The sequence below is a fragment of the Tenebrio molitor genome, chromosome 2 (genome assembly GCF_963966145.1).
Source record: "Tenebrio molitor chromosome 2, icTenMoli1.1, whole genome shotgun sequence".
NCBI lineage: Eukaryota > Metazoa > Arthropoda > Insecta > Coleoptera > Tenebrionidae > Tenebrio > Tenebrio molitor.
The window spans coordinates 19,872,067-19,896,844 of record NC_091047.1 but is presented as its reverse complement, the minus strand read 5'-3'; the positions used below and the strand labels follow the sequence as shown (position 1 = coordinate 19,896,844).

General features: G+C 35.6%; 1 protein-coding gene across 4 annotated transcripts in view; it reads left to right on the top strand.

Annotated features, from left to right (window-relative positions):
- Positions 1-830: 830 nt before the first annotated feature.
- LOC138124486 (protein turtle homolog B-like) overlaps positions 831-24,778 on the top strand; it is a 272,071-nt gene continuing 248,123 nt past the window's right edge. For all 4 annotated transcript variants that reach the window (XM_069039530.1, XM_069039529.1, XM_069039528.1 and 1 more), the window contains exon 1: positions 831-1,088. In XM_069039530.1, the coding sequence (XP_068895631.1) occupies positions 977-1,088 (112 nt within the window). In that variant the 5' untranslated portion in view covers positions 831-976. The remainder of the gene's footprint in view (positions 1,089-24,778) is intronic.

Sequence of the window (24,778 nt, the reverse complement as noted above, 5' to 3'; positions counted from 1 at the left end):
GTTGTAGAAAAAATAGTGTTTGTATTTCGTGCGAAAAATGATTGTTTTATTGACGCATTCGAATGAGTTTGAAGTCTCGACCTAACGGTCTCGACCAAAAACTCATTCTCATGCCCCAACAAAAAACAATCATTTTGCGCACTTAATACAAAAATAACTATTTCATGAGGGAGCTTCGTAATTTGTAAATTCATTATATTAGTAACATGTTCTTCTACTGTTACCCCACTGTTTTGATAATTTAGTAGTACATACCAGCATGACAGGATACCATCTCTAAGTACACGTTATATTTCTCTGGAATGAATTTTTTTGTCATAACATAATTTAATAACATATTCTCAACTCCCAGCTTTGCGTGGGCATCTAATGTACGAATTACCTAAAAAATTGGCATTTGTGTGTCACGAACAAAAATACAAACCTCGCCCAGTTGCTTATTTATTCAGGAGTAATCAGTCGTTATCGGGGAGTAATGAGCAAACCGGGCCTCCCAACGCGAAATCGGAGATGATATCTGCCCATCCGAGGAGTCCCCATAAAAATGACTGAATGTCCATTATGGAGGCTCCGAAAAAACTCCAAACGCAATTAGATAGGTATCGCGATCTTTTGGGAACACTTCCAAGATCGACTTGCGTCCCGGAATCGCTGCGACGTCCTCCATTCCGATATTTTTCGTGTGTGCCGGAGCGAGGAAATATCTCGTCGTCCTGATTAAGGATTAAAATCCTTGATACAACAGGGCCCTTAGTACCTCGTGGGCGTTCGGCGGCGGTCGGGACGGCAGCTATTGGCCGGGCGCACGCTTAGATCTTAGCGCCAGCAGTGGCGATTCGTCCTCTGTGTTGGTAGCTCGTGGAAGTCTGTTTCAAAGAGCCGCGACGCCGGTTTCGTGTTCCCAGCGATTCTGCCAACTTTCGACGACTCGGGCACCAGTGCCGGTGGATGGACTCGGTGGTGTTGGTGACTAACGATGGCTCCAGTGGTGTCTGCGAACAACAATCTTCTAAACAATGTGATTCGAGTGCTTTGGATGTGCGTGTTTTGCTACCAGGGGAGCACCGCCAGATTCACCGAAGAACCCGGTAGGACTCACTGTTTACCACTCGACGTACATTGCAAAGATCACTCACTCGCCCATCATGGTCCACCAATTGGCACCGCTTGATTAAATCCACCGGCGCCGATTAAGTAAAAAGTAAAAATCGAAACCGGAGCCTTTCTTCTTCAGTGACGACTCATTTGGTCACCAGTGTTCGAAAATGTCCCCTCATTTCCCCAATTAAATACGTTGTAGGGGAGCGTGGGATCTTCGAATTTGCCGGGCTTAATCCGACGTTAAAAATAATACCAAACTCTTTTTCATTTCCCGTCGACCGGAAATGTAATTTCAAGTTTAATTACGTTGTGTGACCTATTTATTAGCGTGTTTAGCCCAAAAACGTTGGCTAAATCCAGAATAGCAACACCTGCACAGTGTTCGCACGTAAACTCGTAAACACCGACGAGATGAAAATATGTAGTATTTCAATGGTCCCACGGGACGACAGATCAAAGGCCGCCACAATTGAGAAGATGTAAATAAAGCTAAGACGTAATGGCCGAGACAAGATGTTATGCTCACTTTACGATTTTGTAAGTCGTTCTGGCGATTAGATACCCTGCACCGTTTAATTATTAAGTGATTACCGCGCTAGTGTGGCCTATTTATGGACTAATAGATTGATAAATTTTTAATTTATGGACGGTTAGAAGAATGGATGGCGTGTTACATTCGGTAGAATTCTTACGCTGACGTGACGTTTTCACTTCTTTACTCTTTAATTACCGAACGTCCAGTTCTTTGGTGTTGATGTAATTGATTGGCCTTGTTAATTGCACCCTCCAATTTTTACATCACGGACATTTTATTCCAGTTCACATGCGAATAAATTTATTCTGGAACCGTACACTTGTTTATACAATAAGTGGACGATTTGAAAATATCATTAAATTATTTACTCCGAACAGGATCAATAATCTATACTTGTTTGTAAGAAATTACAGGGATGCCGGTCTTGGACTGTTCGTAAATTACATTACGCGATGTTACGTTGAATAAAAAATCTGTTTTCTGGAATACCTGGGAAGTAAATAATTTATGGGAATTTTCATTTTAAAAATTTATAAATATGAAAACTGGTTTGTATTATACAATTTTCAAATTAAAATTAAATAAATTATTTGTAAAATAAACCGGCTGCAGTAATATTCATATTTAAGTGTTTGCAATTTTGACTTGCATATTAAATTGCAATGAAAATATTAACGTCCATAGAACTTTATTAACAACAATGTTTGCAATTCATTATACATTAATTATATTGAACATATTGAAAGTGTAATAAAATTAGCTACACAGAAGCTGTACGAGTTGGAACAGAATCATTATACATACGAGTATTTGTTTTACTTTCAAAAGACTTGAATGGAAAATTTAAAACTTGAATGACTGTTAACTACAGTGCTGCTGCATTTAACATTATATACAAGCTGTGAGAAGAAATGTCTTGAGTGTTGACCATTTTAATTTTAATCGTGTTTTGATTTACAGATATCAAATATTAAATGTGGTATCTTTATGACTTCCTACATTTAAAATATACAGAGAATCGTTTATTCTTTCATCGAGGGTCAGTTGGAAGTAATCGTTGATGTAATCATGGCAATGATACAACTTCCTAAAAGTACCAACAAAATAAAAATTTATCAAACGACTGTCTTTAGGTAACTCTTGATAGATAATAAAAAATCATAACACAAATAAAACATGAAGAAAACTTTTTAAAACGTTAAGACCTTTTTACCTAATTCTTATTTTTAAATTTTCATTGTACTTAGTATACAGAGTGATCAACAAGAAAACAAATCAAGACTACTACCTCATCTTTTGTTTTAACGAAACGTCTGTCTTAGCTTAATCATACACATACTTATGTATACTTGCTATACACAATTGTCCTATTGGTTGCCTATCTCTCAAAAAATCAATTATTAATTAATCCATTATTAATAACTAATGCTTTATCTTCAATCTTACTACGTATTCTGGGATAATTGTCGCTTACAATTACAGGAAACGTCCGTAAACTTTAGCGAAATCGAAAACATTTTTTTTCAAGGTTAACATCGACACTGTTGCTTTAAAACTAACATTTCACCAAAAAAGCAGCTTACCAGTGGCGACGCGTTTGACAATAAAGTTGGTAAATCACCCATTCTTACGAATGTAAAATGCTGTTCTTGTTTATTTTATAAAATTTATTCATTATCAGATAATAATAATAAAATGCACAATTATAATTCCAACGTCTAAAGTTCATTAGATATGATTTATTATAAAGTAGCGTTTGAGACCACAAATTGTCTACGCCCATGCATTGGACGTTTATTTGTGTAGGATTCCGCTACGACATGACGGATAATTTGCAACGCCTGCTCTGATTTGTTTTCTTTTTGATCACTTTGTATATTTATTATCTCACGTATACAGCATATAAAACAGAAAATAATTACACAACATACTTTATCTTTAATTTGTTTTCATTTTTTTTTCTAAATTGTTATTAAAAGTTTTTCTTCAGAAAAACTGGTTTTTAAAAGATTTATAAATATCTATAAACCGATCGACAGATGTTTACATCAAAGAAATTTGTTTTGATTATTTTATTGTAGGTGTTAATAGATAATACTTAAAATACTGTATGTTTCAAAAAAATTATGGTCATGAACGTCTGTAAAAAGCAGCTTAACATTATGTATTATACGTAACCACAGACTAAGACTCACATAACCTAATTTTGCATTTCTACCGTGCTTTTGGACAGTACCTGGGCGGCTCGCTTAATGTTGGTAACAGTAACTCATTCATATAGGTCAAACCAAAATAATTTTTAATCTTCGTAATAATATTACTACATATTGTAATAAGGTTGGATTATTCAAGCTAACCTATACGTTTTAAAATATCTTGTTTTTTACAGCCGCTCTTTTTTTAATTGAATTTGAATTTTTGAAACGTGAAGAGTACTCCCAACATTACACTGTATATAGGTATAGTGTTCCCATTTCTAATTTGGTTTTACTACCAGCCCTGTTGTCAGGGAGTTAAATACCCCGACAATAGGCAACTACCGCCATAAATTCTAGGACTGTAAAAGAAGTTCTGTTGTCTGACCAGTTTACAATATCTTCACTATTACCAAAACCACAACCCCAGCCCCTAATAATTACAATTGCACTGCCATAAAACCAAATTATAAATGGGAAAACTATACACATTTAGATGTTAATTAATTATTAAATTAAAATTATTTGAACAAACTAGTGTTAGTTGTGTTAGTGTAACTAACAAGTACAATTGGATGATCTTTTTCACTGTGTCGCAGTTCTTTTACCGAAAGCTTTTCAACATCTTAATTAACTAAACTGTACGGATCTTATTGGCCAATTTTTATGAAAATTCTACTGTGACGTGAACATCTTGTTTACACAGTTTATGTTGCAGCTGCAACAATGCAATGTCACTACAATGTTCTTTGTTCATCAACTTTAACACTGACAGTCGTTGTGAACTATGTTGCCTTTTACTTTATGAACAGCTCATACAATGCAGCTGCTTCTCAGTTACAACGGTTTGAATGATTTCTATAAATAGCGTCTTCTATTGTGACACTACAACTATTCTAAAATTATTGTTAAAGACATTTTAAAATTATTATTGAAATAAATTGGACATTTCATTCATATTGGTTATTGTTAAAATGCTTCAAAAGTTGTTTAGTTCAATATGTCTGTCTAGCAGGGAGAGATTTTATTATAGACCCGACCCTAAATAAAATATTTAGGTAGTTAAGTGGGATGGATTATTTTTCCATATTTATTTTTTAGTGTGTCGGTTTTTGAATTTATTTGCTTTCAAATTAATTATGAAGTTACTAATATCTTAGTGGAATTGAATGGTTGCATCTTGCTTTACTTCCTACGTCAAACACATCCTTTAAATTATCGACCTTTGCAGAACGCAGTAGTAAGTAGTCTAAATTGACAGGTGTATCTAGTTGCATCCTGTATTCTATCGTTAAACCTGTAGCTTTACAATTTATGGCTTTTGTGCTTGTCTGCAGTGGCATACCAAGTCTATTGCGAAATTTGCACACTGTAAATTAATACCAAAATTAGAAATTGCTTCTTTTTGCGTAAACAAATTAATTTGGTCCATTTATCGAACGCAGCCAAATAATCCGGAATGCCAATATCATTTAATTAAATCTGAAGCACTTGTACTGTTTTCCATAATTAAGCGACAGAATAAACCCAGATGAATTTTTAAATTTATATTCGACAAGAGATTCGAGAATTTATAAGTTGATTAATCAAAGCAAATTCAGGTTTTATTACGATCTTCCATGGTCTCGACATGTTTGTGTACAAGGACGCCACCACAAAGCGCTGCCTCCCTGAAAAATGTTTCAGAAATTCTAACGAAGCCGATCGATAAATCTCGATGCAGCAGGGGGTGATTTTCCAATTATGGATGTAATCAAAGATTTTTACTTCAGTAAGCAGATTAGGACCGCGTTTACTTAGGCAAACCGTAAGATTTAGGGGTCCCTTTGTAATTAGTCGCTCCTCAAGACCAACTGCGCGTGAAGAAAATTTCCACCAAACCTGTTCCAATAAAAACTGTTCGTCTTATCGTTTCGAGTTTTGAAAATTTACGTAACTTTTTTATTGTATCAACAATTTGATACGTTTGATATCGGTGGTCTAATGATGATATAAAAACTGGATTCAGATTCGGACTGAAATTTATTATGCGTCTGACACCCAATCTTTCATCTAAACAACTCGGTTGCCTTGGGAAACGTGACTTTGTTTTTATTTATTATTTCTGTCTTCGCTTAGAGACTTTTCTTATGGAAGTTATTGTGAGCATAAGGATATCTTGTGCGATTGCGAAACAATAAGCTGCATATAAATCTACGTTGATAACGAGACGGCGCCACTTTTGCTAAACTACTGAATAACAATTAAATTCTTCAGTTCCTGCTTCAATTAGCATTGTTTTATTATGGAACGGCTATTCCAACCGCTTACTTGTACTGCATTCTACAGTGTTGTCATGTGACCCTGAAGCAGTGGCGTAGATAGCTTTTTGCTTTGGGGGGGTCCACTTTTGCATTAAGTTTTTGGTTTTCAATGTAGTTTCCTACTTATAACACTAGAATATGAAATTATCACAATACGACTTGAAGGTTTATTGTTTATATGTACTCATGTTGAAAAAAAAAACAAAAAAACCTCAAAGAACAATTTTAGATAAATAATCCAGCACGGAAAAAATCGGCAAAAATTATGCTGTTTTAATTAAAAAAGATCATGATTTAAACAATTACGTACAGTTGCGGAATTAAAATTTCGGGCACTATTTTTCTGTCACTTCAACAAAATCTCTATAAAGCACCCTCTACTGTCATCATGACTGACATTAAATCATCGCTTTGATATGTTGCCTACCCGTTATTATGCCACAAATGACAATTTTTGAATGCCAAAAAGACAAAAACATGACAAGAGTAAAAAATAAGGTAATTAACGTAAAGGTTGTTTTAGAGTTTATACCATGACATTGACAATAGTGCCCGAAATTTTTCTGTCACTTCAACAAAATCTCTGTAAAGCACCTTCTACTGTCATCATGACTGACATTAAATCATCGCTTTGATATGTGGCCTACCCGTTATTATGCCACAAATGACAATTTTTGAATGCCAAAAAGACAAAAACATGACAAGAGTAAAAAATAAGGTTATTAATGTAAAGGTTGTTTTAGAGTTTATATCATGACATTGACAATAGTGTCAGAAATTTTAATTCCGCAACTGTACGTATAGTCGCGATCATTAAATTTTGGTCGTCAATGTCATTCTTTGACGCAATTTAAATGGTCCATTGTAAAACGGTCGTACCTAAATATCATAACCTATCATCATGTCGTATGACATTAATTTTCATTTTTTTCCTCATTTTTTTGCACTTTGTTGACGTGGGCATAATCCGCTAGGGACTTTTTTTTTAATTTGTGACTAACCAAATTTTGAAATGACATTGACGACCAAAATTTATTGCTCGCGACAGTACATAGGTAGGCAGACAACGTTCACGTTGTTTTGGCATAATGAGAGGCCATGATTAATTTTTTTAACGTTGGACACACTGTTTGATTTCTGTCACTAAAGTGCCTGACATGCGGACCTATTAAAATGAACATAACATGTTGCTGAATTTCCCGCGATGTCTGAGTATTCTTCTATTGCAAAGTAGTAAAACTGACAAAAATACACTAGACATTGACGCTATTTATAACCTCAAACTTAAAAAAATATAATCTAATTCAACATACAGCGTTACTAAAATTAAATGCAAAATTTCCATGGCCTCCCATTAGGCCAAAACAACGTGAATGCATTTTATGTAGTCGATCTTTCAATTTTTAAGTCGTGATTTTTTTTCAATACTTTATGTATCGGTACAGTGCATGTTTTTAACTGTTGCCAAAGGTAATTGCATGGTAAAACTTATACCCCCTCTTAGCTTTTGTTCAAATGAAAATATTCAAGCCATTTTTGGAACAAAGTTGGAAGATTTTTTAAACTAAACTGTCGAAAAAGTTGTGAAAAATAGTATATTATGATACGAGTCTTATAAGAAGCATTTTATCGCACGCACGGTTTTAGAGCACGACGAGCTTGCGAGGAGTGCCCTAAAAGGAGTAAGTGCGATAAAATGCCTTATAAACGAGATGTCATACAGTATTTTTTCTACTTTGCCACTTTTTCAATGAAACAAAATAATTTAAACCGTTAAAGTTGAAGGATTCCACCCAAGGTCACGTCTGCGGTCTGCCGCGACACCACAGTATCCGTCAAAATAAAAAAATTAAATTTCACTATTTTAAGTTTTACTATTATATCACGCCTTTTCCTATTACGATACGCAAAACAGTATCGTAATAGCATCAGTACGAACGCAAAGTAGAAAAAATATTTTAGTAAAAGTATTTTCTATCATTTTTAGCAGGCTGAAATGTTAGTTAACTTTTGTCCCCTTCATTTTAAAAAAAGTATTATTCAGTTGTGAAAGAATATGGATGAGCTCTGGGGGGGGGTCCGGACCCCCTGGACCCCCCCTTATCTACGCCACTGCCCTGAAGGCTCCACTAACACTATCAAAATCAAATTATCAACAAAGGGACAGCAGTGATCTGTATAATACAGACCGCTGTCTACAACGAGCGCTGCAATAACATTCAAATTTAGTTGTACCGCTTTGTTGATTTGGTGAATATTATGGTTTGATAAGTCGAGCCATGCTATAGTGAAGTAGGGACTCATCTCTTTTACTCGTGAAGTTTTAATGAAAACGCTGCAGCGGCGCAACAGCGAACTACTCCATCCATTCATTATGTAGGTTATTCGAGGAGGCACCTGTCGTCGTCACAGTGATCTCGCTACCTGTTTTTCCGAGATTTCGTTCTTCGGGATCAATTAGATTCGACCCACCACACCTTTGACATTTGAGGCAAATCCTATTCCCATCTCATTACGTTTGCTATTGAATTTCGTGGCGATCCGGTGCGTGGTGGTGGCAGCGGAACGGCAAAAATTGCGCCCCCGTCGTCGCTTACGCGTTAATTGAATTCATCTTTTCGGGGTTTGTTTCAACGTTTATTGTTGCGATTTTGTAACGTAACGAACTTTGGGTCGGGAATTGTACCGAAAGTTGAATTGTGTACCGGTTTGGTCAAAAATTCATTCTGGATTTAATCGGGAACTTTCCGGTCGTTAGAGCTGATTCCATTGAATTAAAATTAATTAGGGGAAACTACACGAACTACAGAAAATCGACGGGCGGGATATTTGCAATTTTTTTTCGGGTCGTCTATTTGTGAGTGAGCGCAGTTTTGGTGTGAATGTAAACAGTGCAATTTTTCAAACAGCGCTCTCGATGAAAATACGCACTATGTATAAACACTATCAGGAGCCTCCACCATTTATAAACAACAGTACAACAACTCTCCGGAGACTGAATTTATTTGCAGGGAAATTTTTCGCCTTTACGATAATAGAAATTACAAGAACTAAACAAAATAGTCGTAAATAACTTGAGTAGCAGTGTGGAACTGGTGTTTAAAAATAAGATACCTGCATTGTTTTATTTTAAAATGTTTATGACCCAAAAATAATAGTTAATATTTTTGTTGCCTGTGAAAGGACTGTTTGACCGTTAAGTTTTTTTGCTTCATAACCAGTCAAGGTTTTTAAGCTGTTCTTAAGTCTTAATTTAAAATTAAGAGCAATTGTTTTTCAATCAGTTGACGCTGAAGACCAGTTTGGCTTTTATAAATCACGCCATAAATTACTTGTAGCCTTTTTATTCTCTCAATGTCTTGTAATTATTTCCGTCTTTTCAGTCGTTGATTATTATAGCATTTAATTAGACTTCATAATTTTAATAATTAATTATTTGTTATTGTATTGACAACTAAGTATTACCTGTTCATTAGGAACTAAGATATGTAAAAGAAAATGGAATGCAATGTACTCGTATGTACATAAATTGTATTTAAATTAGTATAATTTATTTTTAACATTTTTGGCCAGTAAACAAAATTTCTTCAGTAATAATAATTATTACGTTGTCATCTATTATTCGATTAGTGAAGTTAAGCAGTGCCGGGCGTCGTCATTGGATGGGTTGTGACGGTTGAGTTGATAGAAATATTCGTAATGACTAATGATAAATAAATCCGGCCACGATGATGTGGTTCCAATTTGTATATTATTAATGGCACTAGTCAATTTTCTTTTATTTCATTAAAAGTATAAAAATAATTTTTTTGTGCTGCCGTAGTTGCAATTGGCATTTAAAGTGGACGATTAGCGTGCGGCAATGGAAAAGAGAAAACTCTAGTGCTGCAATGGACAAACAAGAAATCTAAGTTAAGAAAAAATAAACTAATTTAATTTAATATTTTTCAAAGGTAACTAGGTTTTCTTAGCAACCGTGATTTTTACGTGAAATTGAATGTGAATGCAGTTGACGTCTTCTGACACTCTTTGTGGAAAAGTGTTGAAAAATTTAAAAATGGCCTACCCTGAGGACAAAAAAAGGATGCTGGTATTTTATAAGGTCTCGTCTTTATCGAAAAAGATGAAATTGGTTTCGATTTGGCTTTAATTTGAAATTTTGTCACAAAAAAAAAGTTTGCGATCAACGAAAAATTTTTGTAATCAACTCGTTTGTTAATGGGCGATTAATAATCTCAACTATTAAAGGCACTCACTCGCTACACTCGTTCGTGCTTTAAACAGTTTCGATTATTATTAATCGCCTTCATTAACAAACTAGTTTATTAAATAACTATTAATTAAGGCATCAAGCATTTTTTTTTCTTGTAGCTAATTGTCCTGATCGGGAAAACATTCTTGTTTCGTATTCGTATTTATGACGAAGCACTTCTTTTCTATTGTACGTCTGCCTTTGGGAGTATCTAAGCATTACTGATTTTATTACTAAAAAAAATCATTGAAAACTGTCAGTGCAAGATATTTTATTGAATGCGAATAGATACAGCAATTCTTAGAATGGAAATTGCTTTAATACCTGAAAATAAAATATGAAGCTTCTGAAACTGATTTTACAGGTGGAATAGTGGCTACAACGCATTCAATGGAAAAGTCTGTCTGAAATATATTTTATTCTTCTTTATTTTTCAACGATCACGTAGGGAATCTCGCGTGCAGACAGTGTCTTAGAAAAATAATTTCTTTTTGCTGCTAAAATTTAAATGTTGAAGTTTTGAATGAAAATTGTTTCTCAAAATATAATTTTTTATTTGTGTTTTTATTAACAATAAAGTCAAATATTTCCAGTTCTCTTCTTTCCTCACAGCACCTCTGCTTTTATTTTTCATTTCCAAAAATTCTTTTGATTTATTTCGCGTACCTATCTTCACTGAATGCTTGTGAAAGAATTGTCAACTTTCGGGAACAAACTTTTGGGTACAATTACAAGAAGCTTGAAATTATATTTCGGCTTATCTGCACAGTGGATCATCTACTTTGCTCCACCAGGTTCTTAATTATGCAGCTTTTGTAATCCCTCTGTTTGATTTCTCTAGATAAACATAACTTTAAAGTTCTACGGGGTTATTATAAATGATTGTCCCATCGCAGTTGGCACCGAAAATCAAATGCTGGATGTGCCGCCAGCCTCGCAACAGAGACAGACTAGTAGACAGATTTCCGGCGGTAAAAAATACCGCCAGTATTGCTACCTACTGGCGATACTAGTTTGACTCATGCTCTGAGGCTTGCGGCACATTCAACTACGCCACTAACGCCAACTGCGATGAAACAATCATTTATAATAACCCTGTATATGATATTATGTATATGGAATTAAAAACCGTAAAAGTTGAAAATGATTAGAAATTATTTTTTGTTGCACTAAACATTTCTCTATACTACCTAGACTCTACATGAATATGGTCTGAATTTTAAACTGCATTTAAATTGTTTTTAATCAATTGTTACTAAGCCAGCGTGAACCACCGAATCCCCAAGTCACGCGAAATTGGACATTTCGCGGCGCGCTGTTAAACGTTTTTCACATCTAAACTACTATACTTCGTCCAGCGAAAGATTGGGAGATTTTAAATTGTATTAAATTAACCCAACACTACAAAATGGACTAGAATACATTAACAGTTAGAGCACTATTTCAGGGCAAAAATGTTACTCTTGAAGGATATATTTCAAATTTTACGTGCGCTAGGTACTGCTTTCTCTACGTAGAATTTAGTGATTATGTCAACCAATCTCTGGCTGGACAAACTATAGCATGATACATAGTCCATGATTTTTAAAATTTTAATTCCACTGGATTATAATAAAATATTTTTAAAAGAATAGTTTATTTAGTGCATTAAAAAAAATCAGATATTAGAACCCCGAAGCTTTGTGAAGCAATTTATTGTGAATTGGGTGAGACTGCCTGCGGCTTGTTATGGAAGAAATCAGATCAGGGTGATATTGATATATGCACCAATATTTTTGATCGCCCAGAATATTAATCACTGTTATGAAAATATTAATTCACGTTTTTTTTTAGTTGATAAACGTAGACATAATTTGATTTTAACTAGAAAATTTCAAAATGTTTGCGATTTGCAAAAGACTTCCGACTTAACCCCTGTGGGGTGTTTCTTAAGTGAACAGCGATCGTTCAGTTATTGAGGAAATTCTGTTGACTCCTACACCCAATTAACAAATTCCACAATAGCAATTCTGGTAATGTAAACGGTAAACTTCGAAATAACAACGTCGAGCCGCTGTTCATATCGTAAGAATCCATTCTAGAAATGAAGTTTAATTAAGTTCTGGCGTAAATTATCCCGGCCATCATGCAAGAAAACTTGGAAACTTAAAAATCCCGGTGCACTTCACGTTTCCGTTCGACGAAGTGACGATAATTAGGAGGCCGCCGCCGGTTTTAAAACGAAAATATTTTTCACTTTTAACAACGCTTCCATTCGTCGTCCTTTTTTTCAATTGTCCTTAGCGAAGGATAATAATTCAGCTGGTCAGTGAGTCGTTGCCGTTTTAGGGGTGGAAGGTAATAGAAGAGGCCATTCTTTACCCGCCCGCACTGCGCCAGTGCTACCACAACACATTAAGCCTTTATTACTGCGCTATGTCTCCGGACTTATCCTGCGTCCGCGTGTCTCTGAAGTGTTTTAATTCCCCAGCGAGTGCACTAGATGCTGCTTAACTAAATGTTACCACGCTGAATTACACAGGCTAATGTCCAAACTACGATGGGAATTCTTCCAGCCAAGTCTGCAATTATTGCTTCGTCGACGAAATTAAGTGCGGGGGTAAACAGTATGCTCCCGGTTTTATGTATGATTTATTACCTGCCGGTTATTAAGTTCTGGTATTTGCGCTTTAAGTGCGGAATTATTTACGGCGCTTCAGATCTGGCCCTCATTGTTGGACTCCTAAATACATATTTATGTCGGACCAAAGAAAAAAACTATATTAATCAAACCGGAAATGTGATATTCGAACTTTTTGAACCGTGACGGGATATATTCGACATTGTCAATCAAACGGAGAAAAACAGAATCTCTGAACATCAGCTCGTCCTTGCCATTGATGCGATCGATATCCAGAGGCGGACTGGACCGACAGATAAAAGTCATATCGCAAAGTCGTAAATTCTTCAAAAGTATGGGGGGTTTAAACGTTATTCCGTTCAAGCTTTGTTATTCCAAGAATACAGCCTAAAATCAACATTTCTCTTTAATGAAAGGACCTCTGTGCCAGAATATATTCGGCGAGGTTTCCAGGCAACCTTTACTGCAAGAATTATGAAGGACTGTACGTACATTCCAACCGCGCATCAAAGCTAATTGTATAAATAACACTACGTAACAACTTTTAATTTTTTCTTTGTTCTTTCCTCATTAAATTATCTTTCAAATGATGTGCCCCAGAAGATGTGATGCTTCTTTCAAAAGTTGTTTAAACTGACTCGTTTTCGTTGGGCCACCTGTAGCGTCTTACCCCCACCTTCAAAGTCGTCCCTAATGTAATAAATTTGATCAAATTTGGTACACGAACCGATTAATAATTAAAAACATTTTTTGTGTGGTTTTTCGTTATTAAATAAAACTACATATTGAAAAAAAATAATTTAAACCACATTTTCAGTTTCGTTGCTAACTTACTAAACAGACCAACAGATGGCGCCACGGTCAGCGTCCGAAAAAGTGCGTCCGAAAAATTCTTACTTTTCGTCCGCTTGTGAGTACGTAAAATTACTGTTTTCATTAATGCTGCCTAAAAAATAATTATGTGCTTTATCATGATACAATTTTGATTATTTATTTTAAAGGTGGAGGTAAAACTTGGAACTTTCGGAATTTGTATACAGGTGTCCCAAAAATGGCGTACAAACTACTTACTACCTTATCGAGGATGCTTAAATGTACATGAAAAAAATATGGAAAAAATGTTTCCGACAAAAATATCTATTATTTTTATTATTATTATTAACGATAATCCAATATAAACAATGATATATTCATACATCATTACCTTGCAATGTTACCGTAGAGGATTTAAAATAATTATTTCGATTTCCAAAACTTGAAAATTCTCTATTATGCAGGATTAGATATTGATAGTGAGTGATCTTGTACTTTGTGATAATATGTACGATTAGACGTAGCTGTCATGAAAATTTCATACATATATTTTAAAATAATTGACTTGTTTAGTGCCACATTCAAAGACCGTCAAATCAGAAAATAAGTCCAATAGAATTTTTTTAACATTTTTCTGGCGTTTACGGTAATCTCTTCTACACCGTAGTGCACCGTTAGTACGCCATTTTTGGGACACCCTGTATGTAATGTAAACAAATGTTCATTACAATTAACTTGTCAAGTAAACTTTATGATCAGGAAGAAAAATCGTGTTGGACAGTGCAATCATTGAATAGATGCAAGACACCGTTTCTGCTCGCTCCTAGTTCTGGAAGTTTCTTTTTCCAAACTCCTCCTTTTAATTCAGCCGTTTAGGCTAAGTAGGTATCATCAGATATGTCAGAGTTGATCCGAAAGTTCGACCCAACCTTACAACTCTTCATTGGCCATAATTGTTTGGATAAAGTTGGGGCAAACTTCCGCACAACTCCGAATCAATCCAATCTAAAATTATGATGCACAATACAGTGGTTCTTATAACCGCACGTTTTGTGTTAATTTAATTAAGGATTGCATTGTAGATTTGCCGACTTGTATTCATCTTCCATCTTGGGCTTTGAATACTTCATCTCCAAACCCCCCTAGGAGACACTTCCAAAGCCCCTTTTTGTCCGGATTAAACCCGCACCTGCAAAATCGTTTTGTTTTTCTTTTGTGTCAAGATTCGAAGGTGTTTCGGCAGTTTCCGGCGCGCTGCAACGACTGGAGGACGGGTGATGACCATTTCATTCACCGTTTCTAGTATCAATTGTTCCAGTTCGTTTTGCAGTTTGTCCTCTCCGGGTCATTCGGCGCGGACGTGACCAAACGCGAATTCCATCGATGGCCAAACACTCTTGACCAATCTCGATCCTGACATGGCACGCTGTCGAAGAATTCTTTCGGCGACTCCTGGAACTTTCGCCATCACAATAACTGATCAGGGAGTTTCTCGCCGGCTAATTGAAAATGTTCGCTGCGAAAATATGTGTAATTGGAGCGTGCGAAATCTAATACAGAGAGGTTGCAGCTTTGGGGATTGGCTGCGGGAAGATGTGCACTAAAGCACTGTCTTAATTATGCATAAGCCGCTGCAGCTGAATATACAGCCCGTTATAAATTATTATGTTCTATTGTTCCGCCGTAGATTGAGGAAGCTCCGCAACCGTTGCAGTTTTCAAGAATACAAATGGGGCGAATTATTTATGCAAGGCCAGACAGAGGATTGTGGTTAACACATCTAAATTTAAAAATGATGGGTTTGATGGTAGCTCATTTGAAATTAAGAGGATAGAGTAGGTACAAAACCATTGACGTAAACTGAATTTTTTTTACACTGTTTCAAAAATAATAAATAGTGTAAGGATAACACAACCTATCGGGTTGGCAACTCTGTAAGTCAAAAAGTTCGTAGGTAGGATATTTTACAGAGCTCCAACTATTCTGGCACTCGGCTGGCCCTCGTGCCTGAAACCTAGTTTTCGCGCTGTAAAATGCCCTTACCGTACTCTAATGTAAATAACTATTATTTTACTATTTGGGGATCTTTTCGTAATGTGTAGTTTTATTTTACAATGTTGCAAAAAATAATGTGTGTGTTAACCACTTCTAAAAAATATAGTATTTGTTTACGTTATCTTGCAGTTTTGTGCTTTTTGCAATCTGCTGTGTGAATCCAATAGTTCGTCGATGACAACATTAAGCCCACTCTGTTAAAAACCGAATGAAGAATTAAACAGCATTAAGCATACTAACGCGATTACTAAACGTAAATCAACAATAAACCACTATGGAAATTGACAAGTTAGCCATAAACGAATTTGCTAAATCAATTTAAAACAATTATTTCAATCGTTTAATCTGTTTAACGCAGTTGCAACAATTTATCTGATAGTCATTTCGTAACATTATTTATTCGGGAAGCATTTCCCCGACCCCTACCTGGTGTTGCCGCTACAATGATTAATTCAGTCGCAATCCCCTCACACAATATCCTTTCGTATGATAGTCCTTGGGCGCATTCGAACTTATTTTATTAAAGCCCGGGGTGGAACGTGTAGAATTATATTCGGGGCGTGGGTGGTAATAACAAAACACGTGCTGCGTGGCTACCCTTGATCATGGTATAATAAGAGTCTAGAGGGGTTCTTCTTGAAGCTCCCTTTGTTGTTATCCGTAACGTCACCAGTACAATTGATGCCCTGTCATCATCTCTACAAGTGCACAATAAAATAGCGTCGGGAAACACGTGATTAGGACGAAACCATTTTAATATCACCTAGGGAAGATGCACAAAGGAGTGTCAAAGCGTGATTCTGCAAGTTTCACGCTGCATCACAATCTCGGAGCGTTTCAGGATTTCGCTTATTTATTTAGAGCGTAGACACTAAGGACAGGACTCCTTTTCTCTTCTCCATGCCGAATGTTTATCGATTTTTGTGATGTAAACTTAATTGGATTGCTTTCTTTTTGGTTTGACGAATACAAAATGAAAACAATTGTTATACAATAACAATTGTTGTTATTGAAATTTTACATTAATTATCGCTGAAATGCTTGACGGGTTTTGAGAATATTGATTTACAAAAATAACTCACACACAAAATACAATTTCAAATTATGAATGTTTGCTTGTTTTCAATATCGAATGTATTAAATTGAATCACGAATCATTTTAATTTGAAAATAGTAACATAATAAAGTCATAAAATGATGTTTATTTATGGCCGACTACCAATTATAATTTGCATATAATAAATTAAATGTCGCAAATGAAATCTTATGCGAAGTAGAATACACTTTATTACTAAACTAAAAGTTGACGCCCGTTTCGGCAGCAAATCTGTCATCATCAGTGCGACGATACAAAAAGTCGTTTGCTTGGCTGCTGAAACGTGCGTCAGTTTTACTTTAGTAATAAAGTGTGCAAAGGAAATGATAAAGTGTTAATAATTTAAAAACAGGAGAAATGAAAACAAAAAAAGGGTCCTTGTACTAGGACTATTTAATATTTTTTGGAACTCCTGACTGACTTTCATATCTACACTATGGTCGCTTACTTAATTATGTAACTAATTATATCCATATCAGTGTTATGGATATAATCTGGAAATAGTAGCGGACCTAAATCGGATCTTTGTGGTACACTCAATGGAAATAATTTTTTTGCTACTAAATGCTTAAACGTAAACTGAGTAAATTATTGATAGTTAATTTTTGTAGTAAAATTCCTCTAATATCTGTAGCTTTAATACAAGATGAACGAAGCAGACTTTTCTTACTTCGCTTCCGAAGCTTTTTCTGGTTGGCGAAAAGAAAAGCTAAGACTTGGACTTTTTCTTCAAGAATGAGGTGTCCTACCGAGGTGTAGAAGAGTTAGGTGGGGTGATATTAAATGTTGAAGCAAATTTTGTTAACGACTTGACCTTCTGTGTATAATCTTATATAAACATCCCTTGTTATATCCAATGGAGCGTCTTATAATCCCAAACCCTTATTCATGACTTGCTCTCATTTTGTAGCATTTTGTTGTCCCGATTATCACCCCTCTTTCATTACAAAGCAACCCTCCCTAATAGTTTAATTTACAATTCGACTACGCTAATAGAATAGAAAAACGTTAATAAATAATGAATTGCTCCGACACGACACTAAAAAAGGAAATCAATGCAAGCCGACTCCGATCGGAATAAAAAACGCCAAATAAAACTTTTATAGGTGGGTGCTTACTCTCGCCGGTTTTGTATAATTATCCTGGACGAAAGACCCAAATAAAAATAGATTGTACTACTCAACGGAACGAACCGACAAATTAAAGTCTACACGTTTGTGTTGTCTCTCATATTTTAAATCGCGTTCCTCATTTACCCCACGAATCTATTTCATTTAAGTCGGCGGCTCTAAATATGTTTCACGTTCCATTGGGCTTTGCAGTTTGATAATTTTAATTAAAACTTGGGGGGCTTTAATTTTTTATTATTTCCGAGATGTGAGCCGGCAGATCGCGACATTTTCGACAAGATAAAGTTTTCAGCAAAGCTTTCACAACATAAAAGAAAGCTTTCTCTTTATTATTTTTAATTCTGAGATGATACTGCCTATTACTTTTCCAAACAAGTCGGCCGCTGCGTAATGTGGAGTAACGAGAACGCTGTCATCGCTGTACTTTAACTCTCATTCTTCTTCTCCTTTAATGCTTTCAGGGTAATATTCAGGATCCTGTCCCATCAATCAGGCAGTATTGAAACCTCCCTTACTTAGTAATGATATATACCCATTATGCTGACATATTGTGGGTATTTTTTCCTGCGATTAAAGGCACCTGCCCCAGTTAATGAATTTACTCAGACTTGCGGGCCAAATCAAAATTAATGACCATTGTCTAATTAGACATTCCTTACTTGGCTGAGTATTTCCACCTTTACTCTTCAAGCTCTGGACAAGAACTTTGTGCTTTTTCGCCCAAAGCTTATGCTTATATTTATCAGAAATTTTAGGTACTATTTAATTATGCTTTGTCAACAATGATTAATGTTCAGTTAATCGCGAAAATGGAGGTCCTGCTAATGACTTTATTCCAGGGATGGTGGTTTGTCCAAAAATAAGTTTTTGTCAACACTTCCAACACGTCTGTTAAATTAATGAAACCTGTTGACTTTGATTGAAAGGGGTTGGAATTCGGTCCAAATTTGGCGTCGTCTTAAAAATGTATAACCCTCTGGTTTTCAGTCAAATCCCTTCGATTCGCATCAATGGGTTTCATATTTTATAGCGGCGGCGTGAAGTGGCTTAAGCCAAGACCCGTGTTAAACTTTTTGTCTCAATCCAGGGAAAAGTACAGAATTATTGGATAAAAAGCTCCGTCGTTGCTTTACAAAGCTGCGGGCTTTTTGGGACAGTAACTTTTGATACCGTTAGGCCATGCCCTTGTTATTATCCTCTTACTGTATTGAAAAGACAGAGTGATTTTGTTGTCAGCCGTTTGATGCGAGGCAGTAATGCCATTGTCCGCTTTTCACACAAACTTCGTATTAATATTTTTGATGAGACGATAAAATCTCTTTCAAATTGAATATCTGTTTCCTTCCAGTTATGGCGTTCCAGTTTTCTAGTTTATGAGTGTTGTTATTCGTTTCTTTCATTCTAATTTCCAAACGTTCCGTTAAATTGCCCCGAAATTTACCGAGTCCGTGTTTCCGGGAAGGGTGTGTTCTGATTCAGCAGGTTGTTTTGTAGCTTGTTTATCGATGTGTTGGCATCTTAATTACCTGTAACGGGGGACATTTACACAGGTATTTAAAATTAACACATAAAACACAAATCTGACTATGCCTAGACTCAACTTACTCCAATTCGCATTTATTTAATGTTTTCTACATTCAAGAGAAAATAAAAACTTTGTGATCTTAACATCGACAAAGAGGTCCCTTCCTTTATGAAAGCGACAAATCCATATGTTGTTTATTTACTACAGAACACTATTTGTTTCAACGAGTGAGGAAATAATTATTCTAAGGTGAAAATATGTTTTGTTCGATACCTTCCTAGAAAGTGAGTCTGTATCCATAGTTACCAGTGGGTGAAGGTTTCTCTTTCGTTCACTTCACTTTCGCTCATCGTTTTTCGCTCACTGGTTTTCATTCACTCGTACATTTTTCTTTCTGATAACATAATTTTGATTTTTTAGGCAACATTTGGCAACGCGCGGCCCTTGATTTTCTGTGCACGATACAAACGTAATAAAAGTCTTTCATCTGATGCGGTAATTTTGTTTCTATTGCAAGACGGTTTTTTAAAACCTTGACTGATAATAGCCTGTTATAGCATTTCCAATAATAAATCAAAAAGAGTGTTGCCAGATACAGCTTCTATATACAAAATGTATGTTTATTATGCTGTAAAATCCTCTTTCCAAAATAAAATTTGCTGTCTGGAAGGATTTAAGCAAAAATCTGAAACTCCGCCGCCATTTTTCAAAATGTCGGCCGTAGCACAAGATTAATCTTAGGAGAGATACATTATATACTGGTCCAAACGTGATTTTTCTCTTTTACCTGAGTTTTTTATTGAACAATTTACTCGCTAAAAATTACAGATTAAGGACTCACTTCAAGACCAGCACATTTTTCATCGGTCGCCACTGCAGGGAATCAATTAATCTGAGCTGTTGTTGAGTTGAGATCAACGCAGTTGTTGCCGTATTGCGTGCATGTTCAAACACTAGACCTGGATGATCACTTCTTGTTTGCAGCGCTGCGTTTGCTTTTCATCATTATAATCGCCAATACAGGATATTTGTTGATACTGATACAGTTGCCACGGTTTCAAGTACAAATGGCTGGATTGCAGCCTGCAGCAATGTCCAGCTACAGTGACAGAATATAATTGCGATTTTCACTTTTCACTGGGTTAGCTCAGGGAATGTTTGATTACACTCGGCTGATATGTCAGGCATGTAATCGCATTTCGAACTAAATCTCTTCATGTCCGTTTTGTTTGAGACTATGATTGAGAATGAATTTATTGTGTGGACAAACACGTTGCCGATTTGTATGAATAGAAATACACTCGCTGGAAATGTCGACGTAGGGGTCTTGATGGTGAAGCAACTTTGGTAAAATTAGCTTTGGCGACGTTTGTGACATAAAACGTGAAACTCTATAGGACAGTCACTTAATAAACACCCAAAAGTGGGAAAGGAGACTATTAGAATTGATTTGAATTTTATCTATAGGGAACAGTGCACACCACAACAGACGAATGAAATTGTTAATTTAAAGTTGAGTTGAGATGATCCCACGCGTCTTAGATTATTAAAATGGAAGGAATTAAACCAGGCGAGCTCACTACATCGCAACATATTCGACACAGATTTATTGTTACTGCGCAGCTCTCAAATGTCAGATCGTGATGAAACAAAATGCAGAAAAAACTGTGGAATTTTTTTTTTCCAACAAGTTTTATTTGAAGAAAATCAATTCATTACTTTTTGAGTTAAGTGCCAGACTGACAAAGACTACGAAAATGTCTTCTGTAAGTTAGAAAAAAGTTGGAAATGTTTTTCCATATGTCTGGAGAATTAAATGTGATAATTTGTTTACTGTTTCTACCAAAGCTTTAATTATTTAGTTTAATGTTGCAGCTTGTAGCTAAAATTAAATGAAGTGTTGAAGTTCTAGTTTTAATAAACTCAAAATGGGAATATTGCTACATGTGCAGAATAATTTGATTTTCTCGAGTTACGTCAAACTCAGTGTAATTTTTGCTCCACACGTGCCTGTTCAATTCCAATCTTTTCACTAAAATTAATTATACGTTGAAATAGCGCAAACGTAAGATAAATTAATTTTGCAAGATATGACATACAAAAATGGATTAACTCTAGTGTAAATTGATGTAGCTTCAAAAACCAGTTAAGAGCTTCCAGATGTTGATAAAGATATAACGAAAAATGATTGTCTATAATCAATTCTGTGGTACCTAGTTTCTTTTATTTTAGACACCGAGAGTTTTAGCCTTTAGGTCTAGTAGGCTCAGCTTAATGTAATGGGTATTGACTTACAATTTCCGGTTTCTTTTACGTCATTGTCTTACCATAAGTTTCTATTTAATTTTATTGCGATTTATTCTTCTCCCAACTGGTGGTATAATACAATGTCGTGCAATTCTGCAGCAAAGAAACGAAGAATACGCTTTTGTTAGAATTTGACGAAGAGCTCTGGTAAAGAAGCTCAGCGTAGTTTTTGCAGTTCGGTTCGAAAACAAAATGGTAATCGATATAATTTTAATAGCGCTGCGAAAAATGCACTCCTACATTAAATTTTCTTTCAGGGGAACATCTTTCTCCTGTTTACATTCTTTATCAAGCCCCGGGCTAAAACCCACCTTACATAATGCATAAATCTGGCAAGTGGAATACGTGTGAAGAAAACGAGCCTCATTCGAATTTCAAATGGTAGTTTTGCGCTATTAGATAATCGCCTGAACGGCGGCAAGAATTTTCCTCTGCTCCTCAATCAATTATTAACGGCAATCTGGCGGTGCCTCCTTGACGAGGATAATTCAGAAATTACTGGTATAAATCATTCCCGGCGATCGATGCGGTCCCTTGTTACATCGTCCAACATTTTTTAAATCGCCCCCGAGAGAATAGGAACTTCCCCGAGACCGTGTCATAACACGGAAAAAAGTTGACAAACCCAATTTACAAGAATTTTTTTGCAAGCTGCGACGGAGGAGTCGTTGAGCCGTTTTATGGGGCGGCATTAAAATGGCAATAACGTACCCAAGGGTTACTTTGATGAGCTGTGTATCCTTGTTAAAGACATTCGGCGAGCATGCATTTGATCTTTCCAACCCTCCAAGACCGCAACCCAGCTGTGAACTACTTCGACGAGTTTACTGCTCATTTCCCGATATTGTAAACTGCATTCAGATAAGAGTATCGCGTTATCACGACAAATCTAGCGCGAGTAATACTGTGTGTGCCATAATATGTCACGGGTTGCGATACCACTTGGGGGATTGTAGCGACAAATTATGCGACGTCTTGCTGGAATGCATGCTATTGTATATATTATCAACGGAATTTGCATGCAAATTGCGTCTAATTATTGGGGAGACAACCGTGTAACGTCAGTCTTTATGAAATTCAACACTCTTTCAGGGAACGAGTCGAGCTTAGATTTGTGCACTGAAGTCCCACCAAAGATAAATTTCTTACATCCCTGTCAAAAAAAATTGCTTAAATTAAGATCAACATCGGCACACAAAAATATTTAATACATTTTTAAATGCGTTTTGTTTATTTTCGTCAAGCGCAAAATTTGTATGTCTATTTTACAACAATCTAACAAAAAAAGTAAAAAAAACCGAAATTACGGTACGTACAGGCACAAAATTGAGGTGACGAATTACAGAACATGACGAATTATTGAGTTTCTACTGTATGTATTTTTTATTAAGTATGACTGATAGTGATTACACTCAGTATTATCGCCACAATGCTAATTTACTTCCATATTACCTAATACAATAATTCCAATTACGATTATTATTTTTCATGATAAAGTTCTTCGATGAATCTTCACGTCTAGGCGAAGAGTTCCCTATCGGTGTGTGTTTCTGCGGTACCACAAGTAACATTTTTTTGATTGATTTGTTTTTAATATGTACCTACATGTGCTTAAAATAAAAAATCACAGAACAACTGCTACTTAAGTATACCGGACGAGGAGAATTGTCTCCCACTCAAATTAACCCTATGCGGTGATAATCTTCGTATTTCTAAATGAAGATATTAAGTGGTCATTCCAAATTTAATGCAAGATTCTTTGTTTCGCTAACAAATATTTTTCTATTTATAGATAATACTTACTCATTAATTTTCAAAAAGACACTTTCGAGTATATCAAACAAAAATTAATAAACATAAAAATAGTAATGGAAGTTATACTTTCTTTGATTTTGTGAAAAAGATGTCCTATTATTTCCGTTATAATAAACAAATAAATATTATTTATACATATTTGGAGTACATTTTTATATGTATATTTGTATTCTTGAAGTTGTATTTTTTTATTATAATTATAACTTTGAATTATACAGCGTGTTTTCTAGAATTTTTATTTGTTTGTTCCTCCTTAAAAATTATCTACCAGCCATTTCAATGCATCCAACTGCAATTAGTGTACCTAGTCGTAATCCTAATACCTTTACCTGAAGCACGGGAGACAACTCGCCTCTAACCCTTTTGCAAGACTTAGCAAAAAAGGATTAACCGGAGACAACTCGCATATGCCCAAGTATACTCTGTTTCTGAGCGCTATACCGCTAAGCTATAAAACGACCGAAGCGCTGACAGTTTCTAGTGCGTCCAAAACATTTCATGAATAATTTTTTGGATTTCATGCTCTAAGTACTGTACTATCCCTTAGTTGGGATCTTCCAAACATCATGTTTTCTCACTCTTACGCCCGCACACAGCTTTCAGAACGAGGATGGCTAATTTGTTAACGTGAGCCGAGCGCAAATATCTTCCCAACAAAAGAAATTTGCATGTGCGTGTGTTAAGCGGTGATTATTATTGATTTATGACAACTCGGCTTTACGACTTACCGGAATCGAACTCAGAAACGGAGTTTAGTATATCGCGGATTCGAAAAGTTTGAGTATCGCTGGTCTCTGAAGAATAAATGAGAAAAACATTTCCGTTACTTTTTTAATAGAAGTAATTAACGCCGTGCAGATAATAAGTTTAACTTAGTAATTTAAAGTTTCAAATAGTTTCATTCAAGTAGTTTCTCTACCGGCTAAACTCACGTTCAGACACACTGCCAGAGCTTCATCAACGGCTAAAGATAGAAACTAGAAACAAAAATCGTTTATTACTTAACTTCGAAATTATTTGTATTCTGAATT